Source organism: Mobula hypostoma, unplaced genomic scaffold, assembly GCF_963921235.1.
Source record: "Mobula hypostoma unplaced genomic scaffold, sMobHyp1.1 scaffold_157, whole genome shotgun sequence".
NCBI lineage: Eukaryota > Metazoa > Chordata > Chondrichthyes > Myliobatiformes > Myliobatidae > Mobula > Mobula hypostoma.
This window is the reverse complement of record NW_026948210.1, coordinates 5,001-17,500: the sequence shown is the minus strand read 5'-3', so window position 1 is coordinate 17,500 and position 12,500 is coordinate 5,001. Positions and strand designations below refer to the sequence as shown.

The 12,500-nt window shown below is 55.9% G+C and overlaps 1 protein-coding gene across 1 annotated transcript; it reads right to left on the bottom strand.

Moving 5' to 3' along the window:
* Positions 1-101: 101 nt before the first annotated feature.
* LOC134341847 (cobalamin binding intrinsic factor-like) lies at positions 102-12,267 on the bottom strand (the record flags this gene model as incomplete). The annotated part of the gene is made up of 5 exons (XM_063039781.1): positions 102-551; positions 4,815-4,933; positions 6,647-6,842; positions 9,216-9,402; positions 12,094-12,267. Coding segments are annotated over 5 exons (738 nt in total), but the record flags the coding sequence as incomplete, so codon positions are not given.
* Positions 12,268-12,500: the final 233 nt, after the last annotated feature.

Sequence of the window (12,500 nt, the reverse complement as noted above, 5' to 3'; positions counted from 1 at the left end):
AGGTAGGGAGGAGGTGTAGAGGAGGGAGGAGGTGTAGGGGAGGGAGGAGGTGTAAGGGAGGGAGGGAGGAAGTGTAGGGGAGGGAGGGAGGGGCAGGTAGAGGAGGAAGGGATGAGGTGTAGGGGAGGTAGGGAGGAGGCGTAGGGGAGGTAGGGAGAAGGTGTAGGGGAGGAAGGGAGGAGGTGTAGGGGAGGAAGGGAGGAGGTGTAGAGGAGGGAGGAGATGTGGAGGGAGGAGGTGTAGGGGAGGGTGGGAGGAGGTTTAGGGAGGGAGGAGGTGTAGGGGAGTGTGGGAGGGGCAGGTAGAGGAGGAAGGGATGAGGTGTAGGGGAGATAGGGAGGAGGTGTAGGGGAGGGAGGGAGGAGGTGTAGAGGTGGTAGGGAGGAGGTGTAGGGGAGGGAGGGAGGAGGTGTAGGGGACGGAGGAGGTGTGGAGGGAAGAGGTGTGGGAGTTGGAGGAGGTGTGGAGGGGGGAGGACTGCGTTGAGGATCAGTAACGGGACAGGATCACTACGATCGTCTCTCCATCCGATGGGACGTAATCACCGATACCTTCAGAGAAATAAAAGCAGGCAATGAACAGGCTGATGTTAATTGGCATATCTGACATATTGATAACCGTATCGCAATTATATTCATTATTGTATAAAATCAATGATATCAATCTGTATATCTCTATCTCTTTATATGTATCTGTGTCTGAATCCATCTCCATTTCTCTCTCCCTCTCTATCTACAGTATCTTCATCTCTCTCTCTATATATATGTCTCTATCAATCTCTATGTCCATCTATCTGTCTCTCTCTCTCTCAATCCCTATCTCCATCTCCATAAGACCATCAGACAAAGGAGCAGAAGTCGGCCATTCGGCCCATCGAGTCTGCCCCGCCATTTTAACATGAGCTGATCCATTCTTCCATTTAGTCCCACTCCCCCGCCTTCTCACCATAACCTTTGATGCCCTGGCTACTCAGATACCTATCAATCTCTGCCTTAAATACACCCAATGACTTGGCCTCCACTGCTGCCCGTGGCAACAAATTCCATAGATTCATCACTCTCTGGCTAAAAATATTTCTTTGCATCTCTGTTCTGAATGGGCGCCCTTCAATCCTCAAGTCTTGCCCTCTCGGACTAGACTCCCCCACCATGGGAAACAATTTTGCCACATCCACTCTATTCTTATTCATCTCTAGCTATCTATCTCCATCTCTCTCTCTCCACTATCTCTATCCATCTCTAGATCCATCTATCTATTCCCCCGTCTCTAGCTGTCTCTATCTCTATATCTCCATCTCCATCCTCATCTCTATCTCTCTCTCCGTCTATCTCTCTATCTATCTCTCTCCAACTCTATCTATCTCCATCTAGCTATTTATCTCTATCTCGATCTCTCCCTCAATGTCTCAAAAAAAAAATATCTCTGGTCGTGGATTACGGGAGGAATGGAGACGGGCTAACCCCCTACTGGCATCAATGGATCTGGGGTTTGAGAGGGTGAACAGTTTTAAGTTCCTCAGCACAAACATCACCAAAGATCTCACGCAGTCTGTACACAACGGCTCCGTTTTCACCTCAGACGGGTTGAGGAAGTTTGGTGTGGGCCCCCCAGATCCTAAGGACTTTCTGAAGGGGCACAATTGAGAGCATCCTGACTGGCTGCATCAGTGCCTGGTATGGGAACTGTATCTCCCTCAATCGCAGGACTCTACAGAGAGTGGTGTGGACAGCCCAGCGCGTCTGTAGTTGTGAACTTCCCACTATTCAGGACATTTCCAAAGACGGGTACAAAATTCCCTAAAAGTGTCGTCACAGGTAGGTAGGGTCGTAAAGAGAGCTTTTGATACATTGGCCTTTATTAATCGAAGTATTGAGTATAAGGGCTGGATTGTTATGATGAGGTTGTATAAGGCACTGGTGAGGCCGAATCTGGAGTATTGTGTTCAGTTTTGCTCACCAAACCACAGGAAGGATATAAATAAGGGTGAAAGAGTGCAGAGAAGGTTTACAAGGATGTTGCCGGGACTTGAGAAACTCAGTTACAGAGAAAGGTTGAATAGGTTAGGACTTTATTCCCTGGAGCGTAGAAGAATGAGGGGAGATTTGATAGAGGTATATAAAATTATGATAGGTATTGATAGAGTGAATGCAAGCAGGCTTTTTCCACTGAGGCAAGGGGAGAAAAAAAAAACAGAGGACATGGGTTAAGGGTGAGGGGGGAAAAGTTTAAAGGGGGGTTTATTAGGGGGGCTTCTTCACACAGAGAGTGGTGGGAGTATGGAATGAGCTGCCAGACGAGGTGGTAAATGTGGGTTCTTTTTTAACATTTAAAAATATATTGGACAGATACATGGATGGGAGGTGTATGGAGGGATATGGTCCGTGTGCAGGTCAGTGGGACTAGGCAGAAAATGGTTCGGCACAGCCAAGAAGGGCCAAAGGGCCTGTTTCTGTGCTGTAGTTTCTATGGTCCTATGGTTCTATGGGTGCGTAAAAAGTGCCCGAAGGATTACTGGGGACCCGAGTCACCCCAACCACAAACTGTTCCAGCTGCCATCCGGGAAACGGTACCGCAGCCTAAAAGCCAGGACCAACAGGCTCCGGGACAGCTTCTTCCACCAGGCCGTCAGACTGATTAATTCACGCTGTACTTCTGTGTTATATCGACTGTCCTGTTATCATCACCATCATCAGCTGCCCTTTGACTGCCGTGGCCCACACACTCCTGTTTCGGGTCAAGTGGATCAATTCATTGGTATTCATTTCCAGTTCTCTGGCTGCTGTCTCCATCGTCATTTGCCTTTGTCTTCCTCTTCCCTTCAATCTTTCCCGTAATTACCGTGCATTCTAACTCCTCTTTCCTCATCACATGCCCAATGAAGTTACGTTGCCTTTTCATGATCTCATCCATTATTTCCCTTTTTGTGCTTTGCTCTGTTCATGACATCCTCGTCAGATATTCGTTTCGTCCCTGATATTCTTTGCATCCTCCTCAAAAAACCACATCTCTGCTGCTTCATTCCACGCACTCTCCACTCTCTGCATAAAAACGTACCCCTGACATCTCCTCTGTACCTGCTCCCCAGCACCTTAAACCTGTGTCCTCTCGTGCTGGCCATTTCAGCCCTGCGAAAAATCCTCTGACTATCCACACGATCAATACCTCTCATCATCTTATACACCTCTCATCCTCCGTCGCTCCAAGGAGAAAAGGCCAAGTTCACCCAACCTATTCTCATAAGGCACGCTCCCCAATCCAGGCAACGTCCTTGTAAGTCTCCTCTGCACCCTCTCTATGGTTTCCACATCCTTCCTGTAGTGAGGCGACCAGAAATGAGCACAGTACTCCAAGTAGGGCCTGACCAGGGTCCTATATAGCTGCAACGTGCTTAGTCTAGTGTTGGCCGGTATAATCTTCATTCTCGTAAAGTTGTCTTTCACCATCCCTATTCCTCTCTTGATGTCGAAGTCGCACCTGCCATCTGATTTCACCCAGCTTCCCAAGGAGGAGAAGCTCTGTACTTGTTTCATGTCTTCCCCGTTTATCCCCAGCCCGCAGATAGGATTCTCCTTCTTTCGGGATATCGCCATACATGCTGTCTTTTTGCCATTGACAGATAAACCCATTTTTGCACTTTTCTTCAACAACTATATCAATTAAGCTTTGCAGTTCCTCCACTTGCAGTTAACGCAGTGTCATCCGCACATCCGAAGTTATCAGTGATTCCCGAGACGTCTCTTATCTCTTTTTTTTTGTGATATTGTTTCACTGTGCGCGTTGAATAAATCAGGGGAGAAAACACACTCTTGCCTAACGCCTCCCTTGATCTTCATAAACTGACTGTTGTACCTACTATCTAATACAAATTACTATAAATTGTGCTTTTCGACAAGAGAGGTGAAGATTTTGACTCCTCACCTACATGAAGGACTAAAGTAGGTCCAATTCAATCTCTCTCTATCCATCTATCGACAGAGCTCTATCTGTCTATCGATGTATCTCTATCTATACCTGTTTCCATCCAGGGGGTCAGTGTGGACATGGTACAGGATTACAAATACCTGGGGATACGAATTGACAATAAACTGGACTGGTCAAGGAACACTGAGGCTGTCTACAAGAAGGGTCAGAGCCGTCTCTATTTCCTGAGGAGACTGAGGTCCTTTAACATCTGCTGGACGATGCTGAGGATGTTCTACAAGTCTGTGGTGGCCAGTGCTATCATGTTTACTGTTGTGTGCTGGGGCAGCAGGCTGAGGGTAGCAGACACCAACAGAATCAACAAACTCATTCGTAAGGCCAGTGATGTTGTGGGGATGGAACTGGACTCTCTGACGGTGGTGTCTGAAAAGAGGATGCTGTCCAAGTTGCATGCCATCTTGGGCAATGTCTCCCATCCACTACATAATGTACTGGCTGGTCACAGGAGTACATTCAGCCAGAGACTCATTCCACCGAGATGCAGCACAGAGCGTCATAGGAAGTCATTCCTGCCTGTGGCCATCAAACTTTACAACTCCTCCCTTGGAGGGTCAGACACCCTGAGCCAATAAGCTGGTCCTGGACTTATTTCATAATTTACAGATTACTATTTAACTATTTATGGTTTTATTACTATTTATTATTTACGGTGCAACTGTAACGAAACCAATTTCCCCTGGGGTCAATAAAGTATGACTGTGACTATCTCCTTCTCGACCCCTCCACCGATCCCGTGTTGGGACAGCGCGATCAGGCCAGGACCCCCCCCCTCCCCCCGCGGGGACGGCGTTACGGGACCGGGATCCCCGCGACGGGACGGCGTTTGCCCGCACCCTGTTCGAGGGGCCGGGAGCCACTCCGCAGACTCCAGTAGGTCCTGTCCTCGGACGATGCCTCCAGCCCTCGGACGCTGTACAGCGAGGGGCCCCAGAGGGTCATCTTGTACTGGAAGCTGAAACAGATCGGGGTGGGGGGAGGGGGGGCGGTCAGGAGGTGGGGGGGGGGGAAGTGAGAGATTGTTTTTCGCACCACCCACACCCCCTCGCTCGCACCCCCTCTCACTCTCATTTCTCCCCCCCCCCAGCTCATTCCCTGCCTGTCCTCACCACCCCTCTTCTCTGGCCCCCTCCCCTCTCTCCACACGGTTCCTTCCTCCCACCTCACCCCCCCTGTCTCCCCCTATCTCCCCCTCCTATCTCTCTCCCCATCTCTCTACCCCAACTCTGCCCCTCTCTCTGTATACGGCCCGGACCCCCTTTATCCAACGTCCCCTCTCTGCTCTCTGTACCCCCTCCCTCTCCCCACTGTCTCCTCTCCTCTCCCTCACTCCCTCCTCTCTATCTCCCACTCAGCTCTCAATCCCCTCACTCTACCCCTCCGTCTCCCCTCTCCCTCCTCTCTCTCTTTCTCCATCACCCCCTCCCTCTCTTCCCCCTCCCATCCTCCAACACCCTTCCTCTCTCTCCCCCCATCTCCCCAGTCCCTCCTCTCTCCCGATCTCCAACACCTCCCTCCCACCTCCCTACCCCCTCTCCCCCTCTCTCTCTCCTCTCCCCCTCTCTCTCTCCTCTCCCCCTCTCTCCAGACCTCCCCTCTCCCTTCCCCTCTGTCTCCCCCCATCTCCCCATTCCCTCCTCTCTCCCGTTCACCAACACCTCCCTCCCACCTCCCTACACCTCTCCCTCCTCCCTCCCTCCTCTCCCCTCTCTCCACACCTCCTCCCTTCCCATCTGTCTCCCCCCATCTCCCCATTCCCTTCTCTCTCCCGTTCACCAACACCTCTCTCCCACCTCCCTACCCCCTCTCCCTCCTCCCTCCCTCCTCTCCCCCTCTCTCCACACCTCCCCTCTCCCTTCCCCTCTGTCTCCCCCATCTCCCCATTCCCTCCTCTCTCCCGTTCACCAACTCCTCTCTCCCACCTCCCTACCCCCTCTCCCTCCTCCCTCCCTCCTCTCCCCCCTCTCCACACCTCCACTCTCCCTTCCCCTCTGTCTCAACCCATCTCCCCATTCCCTCCTCACTCCCGTTCACAAACACCTCTCTCCCACCTCCCTATCCCCTTTCCCTGCTCCCTCCCTCCTCTCCCCCTCTCTCCACACCTCCCCTCTCCCTTCCCCATCTCCCCATTCCCTCCTCTCTCCCGTTCACCAACACCTCTCTCCCACCTCCCTACCCCCTCTCCCTCCTCCCTCCCTCCTCTCCCCACTCTCCACACCTCCCCTCTCCCTTCCCCTCTGTCTCCCCCCATCTCCCCATTCCCTCCTCTCTCCCGTTCACCAACACCTCCCTCCCACCTCTCTACCCCCTCTCCCTCCTCCCTCCCTCCTCTCCCCTCTCTCCACACCTCCCCTCTCCCTTCCCCTCTGTCTCCCCCCATCTCCCCATTCCCTCCTCCCTCCCGTTCACCTACACCTCTCTCCCCCCTCCCTATCCCCTCTCCCTCCTCTCCCCTTTCTCCACACCTCCCCTCTCCCTCCTCCCTCCTCTGCACACCTCTCCTATATCTCCCTCCTTCTCTGACACCTCTTTCACACTCACCTCTTTCTCCCCTCTCTCTTCCCCCCACCTCGCCCACTGTCCCCACCACCCTCCTCTCCCTCCCTCCCCCCCCCCCCCCCCTCTCTCTCCCCCAACCCCCACCACCCCTCCCCCTCCCCCAGCCTACCTGAACCTCTGAGGGAAGAGGTCCCGAGCGGCCTCCATCACCCGGAGCAGGATGCTGCCGCTCGGGACGCGGACCAGCACCCGGTCGCTGAACGTGCCCCCCAGCCCGTCGGTCACGTTGTAGCAGACGCGGATGTCCGGCTGCCCGCTGGTGACGGGGGCCGCGGGGGTGGTCGTATCCGGCAGGGTGAGGTTGCCTGGCGGGGTGGGGGAGGAGCGGAGGGTCAGCTGGGAAGGGAGAGGGGGGTGGGGGTGGCCCGTGACTGAGAGGGAGCAGGCCGGGTGAGCCAACGGCGGAAGGGGCGAGGGATCTCGCGAGGGAGCACCCCCAAAAGACCAGGTGAGGGAGCACGTGAGGGGCAGAGAGAGAGGGAGCTGGAGAGAGCGAGGGACAGAAATGGAGAGAGAGAGCAGGAGAGAGGGGGAGAGGGAGATGGGGTAGGAAGGCAGAGGATGTGACTGCACCGATGATGGAATGCATGAGAGATGTAAACCTATTATATGGCAAAACGTCTTGATAGAGTGGATGTGGACAGGATGTTTCCTGTAGTGGGGGAGTCTGGGACCAGAGGACACAGATAGAGTGGATGCGGAGAGGATGTTTCCAATGGTGGGGGAGTCTCGGACCAGAGGACACAGACAGAGTGGATGTGGAGAGGATGTTTCCTATAGTGGGGGAGTCTCGGACCAGAGGACACAGATAGAGTGGATGTGGAGAGGATGTTTCCTGTAGTGGAGGAGTCTGGGACCAGAGGACACAGATAGAGTGGATGTGGAGAGGATGTTTCCTGTAGTGGGGGAGTCGAGGACCAGAGGACACAGATAGAGTGGATGTGGAGAGGATGTTTCCTATAGTGGGGGAGTCTCGGACCAGAGGACACAGATAGAGTGGATGTGGAGAGGATGTTTCCTGTCGTGGGGGAGTCTAGGACCAGAGGACACAGATAGAGTGGATGTGGAGAGGATGTTTCCTATAGCCGGGGAGTCTGGGACCAGAGGACACAGATAGAGTGGATGTGGAGAGGATGTTTCCTGTAGTGGGGGAGTCTAGGACCAGAGGACACAGATAGAGTGGATGTGGAGAGGATGTTTCCTGTAGTGGGGGAGTCTCAGACCAGAGGACACAGATAGTGTGGATGTGGAGAGGATGTTTACTGAAGTGGGGGAGTCGAGGACCAGAGGACACAGATAGAGTGGATGTGGAGAGGATGTTTCCTATAGTGGGGGAGTCTGGGACCAGAGGACACAGATAGAGTGGATGTGGAGAGGATGTTTCCTGTAGTGAGGGAGTCTCGGACCAGAGGACACAGATAGAGTGGATGTGGAGAGGATGTTTCCTATAGTGGGGGAATCTGTGACCAGAGGACACAGAGAGAATGGATGTGGAGAGATGTTTCCTGTAGTGGGGGAGTCCCACACAGCGTTACAGGAAAGAGACTGGCACGGAGAGAGGAATGGCTGACAGGCAGGAGGCAGAGAGTGGGAATAAAAGGGGCCTTTTCTGGTCGGCTGCCAGTGACTAGTGGTTTTCCTCAGGGGTCAGTATTGGGACCGCTACTTTTCACATTGTTTGTCAGTGATTTAGATAGTGGAATTGATGGCTTTGTGGCAAAGTCTGCGGATGATACGAAGGTCGGTGGAGGGGTAGGTGGAGCTGAGGAAGCAATACGATTGCAGCAGGACCTAGACAAATTGGAAGAATGGGCAAAACGTGTCAGATGGAGTACAGCGTTGGGAAATGTATGATAATGCAGTTTGGTAAAAGGAACAGTAGAGCGAACTATTATCTAAATGGGGAGAAGTTTCAAATATCAGCGTCCTCGTGAAGGACTCCCAGAAGGTTAATTCACAGGTTGAGTCTCCAGTAAAGGAAGGCAAATGTAATGTTGGCATTTATTTCAAGGGGAATAGAATATGAACGCCAGGAGATAATGCTGAGCTTTCGTAAGACACCAGGCAGGCCGCACTTGGAGTGTGGTCAACAGCTTTGGGCCCTGTATCTCAGAAAGGATGTGTTGTCATTGGAGGGAGCCCAGAGGAGGTTCACGAGGATGATTCCGGGAATGACGGGGTTAACATATGAGGAGCGTTTGGTGGGGGCGGAGGCGGAGGGGACATATGAAGCAGAGAAGAGAGAGAGGGAGAGAGAGAAAGAGAGAATGAGGAGAGAGAGGGAGAGGGAGATAGAACATGAGAACTGTAACGAACAGTTCGGGTGAGTGGGTTTTGTGTGCCAAGGGCGTGCGCGAGGGAGCACCCGATGTAGCACGTCACAAGGGACTGCGAGAGCGCAGGCAAGGGAGCGCGCGAGGGATCTCACGAGGGAGCGCATGAGGGATCTCACGAGGGAGTGCGTGAGGGATCTCACGAGGGTGCGCGTGAAGGATCTCGCGAGGGAGCGCGTGAGGGATCTCACAAGGAAGTGCACGAGAGATCTTGCGAGAGAGCGCACGGGGGACCTCACGAAGGAGCGCACGAGGGATCTCGCGGGGACGTCTTTCGACGAGTCAGGAGGTGAGGAGGGGGGAGTGACAGGAGGAAGGGGGGTGAGGGATCCTCCCTCCACTCACTCTGGTCCTCCCGGCAGTCGATGGCGCCCACGTCCAGGTAGGTCCGTCCCTCGAGGGAGGGGGTGACCTGCGAGGCCGCCTGGGGGTTCTTGAGGGAGCCGTCCTTGGCAGAAAGCAGGAGCCGCTCGAGGGAGCGAGAACAGTTCCAGGATCCGGCCGGGATGAGGTCCTGGATCAGGGAGAGAGCCTGGGGGGAGCAGGGGGAGAAAAGGGGGAGAGGGAGGGGTAATGAGAGAAGGGGAGAGAGGCGAGGAGACAGGGCGAGACGGGGGAGAAAGGGTGAGAGAGGCGAGGAGAGGGGGGAGAGAGGGGGAGAGAGGGGAGAGGGGGGAGAGAGGTGAGGAGAGAGGGGGAGAGAGGGGGGAGAGGGGGAGAGAGGGGGAGAGAGGTGAGGAGACAGGGGGAGAGAGGGGGAGAGAGGTGAGGAGACAGGGGAGAGAGGGGAGAAAGGGGGAAGGAAGGGGGAGAGAGGCGAGGAGAGGGGGCAGAGAGGGGGAGAGAGGTGAGGACACAGGGGAGACGGGGAGAAAGGGGGAAGGAAGGGGGAGAGAGGCGAGGAGAGGGGGCAGAGAGGGGGAGAGAGGTGAGGAGACAGGGGGAGAGAGGGGAGACAGGGGGAAGGAAGGGGGAGAGAGGCGATGAGAGGGGCAGAGAGGGGGAGAGAGGCGAGGAGACAGGGGAGACGGGGGAGAAAGGGGTAAGGAAGGGGTAGAGAGGCAACGAGAGGGGGGAGAGAGGGGGAGAGAGGGGAGAGGGGGAGAGAGGTGAGGAGACAGGGGGAGAGAGGGGAGAAAGGGGGAAGGAAGGGGGAGAGAGGCGAGGAGAGGGGGGAGAGAGGGGGAGAGAGGGGAGAGGGGGAGAGAGGGGAGAGGGGGAGAGAGGTGAGGAGACAGGGGGAGAGAGGGGAGAAAGGGGGAAGGAAGGGGGAGAGAGGCGAGGAGAGGGGGCAGAGAGGGGGAGAGAGGTGAGGATACAGGGGGAGAGAGGGGAGACAGGGGGAAGGAAGGGGGAGAGAGGTGATGAGAGGGGTCAGAGAGGGGGAGAGAGGTGAGGAGACAGGGGAGAGAGGGGAGAAAGGGGGAAGGAAGGGGGAGAGAGGCGAGGAGAGGGGTCAGAGAGGGGGAGAGAGGCGAGGAGACAGGGGGAGAGAGGGGAGACAAGGGGAAGGAAGGGGGAGAGAGGCAACGAGAGGGGGAGAGAGGGGGACAGAGGGGAGAGAGGGGGAGAGAGGGGGTGAGAGGGGGAGAGAGGGGGAGAGAGGTGAGGAGACAGGGGGAGAGAGGGGAGAGAGGGGAGAAAGGGGGAAGGAAGGGGGAGAGAGGCGAGGAGAGGGGGCAGAGAGGGGGAGAGAGGGGGACAGAGGGGAGACAGGAGGAGAGAGGGGGAGAGAGGGGGAGAGAGGTGAGGAGACAGGGGGAGAGAGGGGAGAGAGGGGAGAAAGGGGGAAGAAGGGGAGAAGGGCGAGGAGATGGGGCAGAGAGGGGGAGAGAGGCGAGGAGACAGGGGGAGAGAGGGGAGAGAGGGGAGAGAGGGGAGAAAGGGGGAAGGAAGGGGGAGAGAGGCGAGGAGAGGGGGCAGAGAGGGGGAGAGAGGCGAGGAGACAGGGGAGACGGGGAGAAAGGGGGAAGGAAGGGGTAGGAGGGGGACAGAGGGGAGAGAGGGGGAGAGAGAGGGAGAGAGGTGAGGAGACAGGGGGAGAGAGGGGAGAAAGGGAGAAGGAAGGGGGAGAGAGGTGAGGAGAGCGGGCAGAGAGGGGGAAAGAGGCGAGGAGACAGGGGAGATGGGGAGAAAGGGGGAAGGAAGGGGTAGAGAGGCAACGAGAGGGGGGAGAGAGGGGGACAGAGGGGAGAGAGGGGGAGAGAGGGGAGAGGGGGAGAGAGGTGAGGAGACAGGGGGAGAGAGGGGAGAAAGGGGGAAGGAAGGGGGAGAGAGGCGAGGAGAAGGGGCAGAGACGGAGAGAGAGGTGAGGAGACAGGGGGGAGATGGGGGAGAAAGGGGGAAGGAAGGGGGAGAGAGGTGACGAGAGGGGGAGAGAGGGGGACAGAGGGGAGAGAGGAGGAGAGAGGGGGAGAGAGGGGGAGAGAGGTGAGGAGACAGGGGGAGAGAGGGGAGAGAGGGGAGGAGACAGGGGGAGACGGGAAGGAAGGGGGAAGGAAGGGGGAGAGAGGCAACAAGAGGGGGGAGAGGGGGGAGAGTGGTGAGGAGACAGGGGGAGAGAGGGGAGAAAGGGGGAAGGAAGGGGAGAGAGGCGAGGAGAGGGGGCAGAGAGGGGGATAGAGGTGAGGGGAGGGGGAGGGAGAGGGAGGAGAGAGGGGGGAGATCAGTGGAATTGAAAAGGAGAAAGAAATGATGGTTATTCCGGATTTGACACAGCACAAAGGAACACCCCACAACAAGACGAGGAGCCCAGTGATAATATTTTTGAAACAAGCACAATAAATGGTTTATTTTCACCGATTGAATGTACGGGGAATGAAATGGTCCTGGGCCTGCTCAGAAGGTTTCCCTGGGGAAATGATGAAGTCGTGGTGGGTGGGGGCGCTGACCGGCCTCACCACTCGGCAGGGGGGGGGGGTGTCACGGCTTTCGAAGCTGCTGGTCCTGAGGGGACTGGGACGGGCAGGGTGGCCGGGATCCCACCCGATGTGTCCGGCCCCACACCCCGCCGTTTCTGTGAGTGTTTATCAGTTTATCAGACGGGTGTGTAAGTATCAGTATATCTGTGTGTGTGTGTGTGTGTGTGTGTGTGTGTGTGTGTGTGTGTGTGTGTGTGTGTGTGTGTACCACAGTGACTGTGCCTTGATGGGTCAGTGTGAGTGTGTGTGCCAGAGGGAGAGTCGGTCAGTGCCAGGTTTCGCCGGACTCCGCACAGCCTGACCTGCACAGCCAGCCCCGTGCTGTACACGTTCCCGATCAGACCGTCCGGCCTCACTTCCGACAGCAGCCGGTCCACCAGGATTCGCAGGGAGCGGGCAACGGCCGAGACAGACAGCGCACGATTCCTGTCCCTGACACACCACAGGGCCAGAGTGGCGACAGCGCCCGTGTCTACAGAGACAGAGACAGAGTGTGTGAGAGAGACAGGTGTGTGTGTCAGAGAGACAGGTGTGTGTGAGAGAGAGGTGTGTGTGTGTGAGAGAGAGGTGTGTGTGTGAGAGAGGTGTGTGTGTGAGAGAGGTGTGTGTGTGAGAGAGAGGTGTGTGTGTGTGTGAGAGAGGTGTGTGTGTGTGAGAGCGAGGTGTGTGTGTGTGAGAGAGAGGTGTGTGTGTGTGAGAGAGGTGTGTG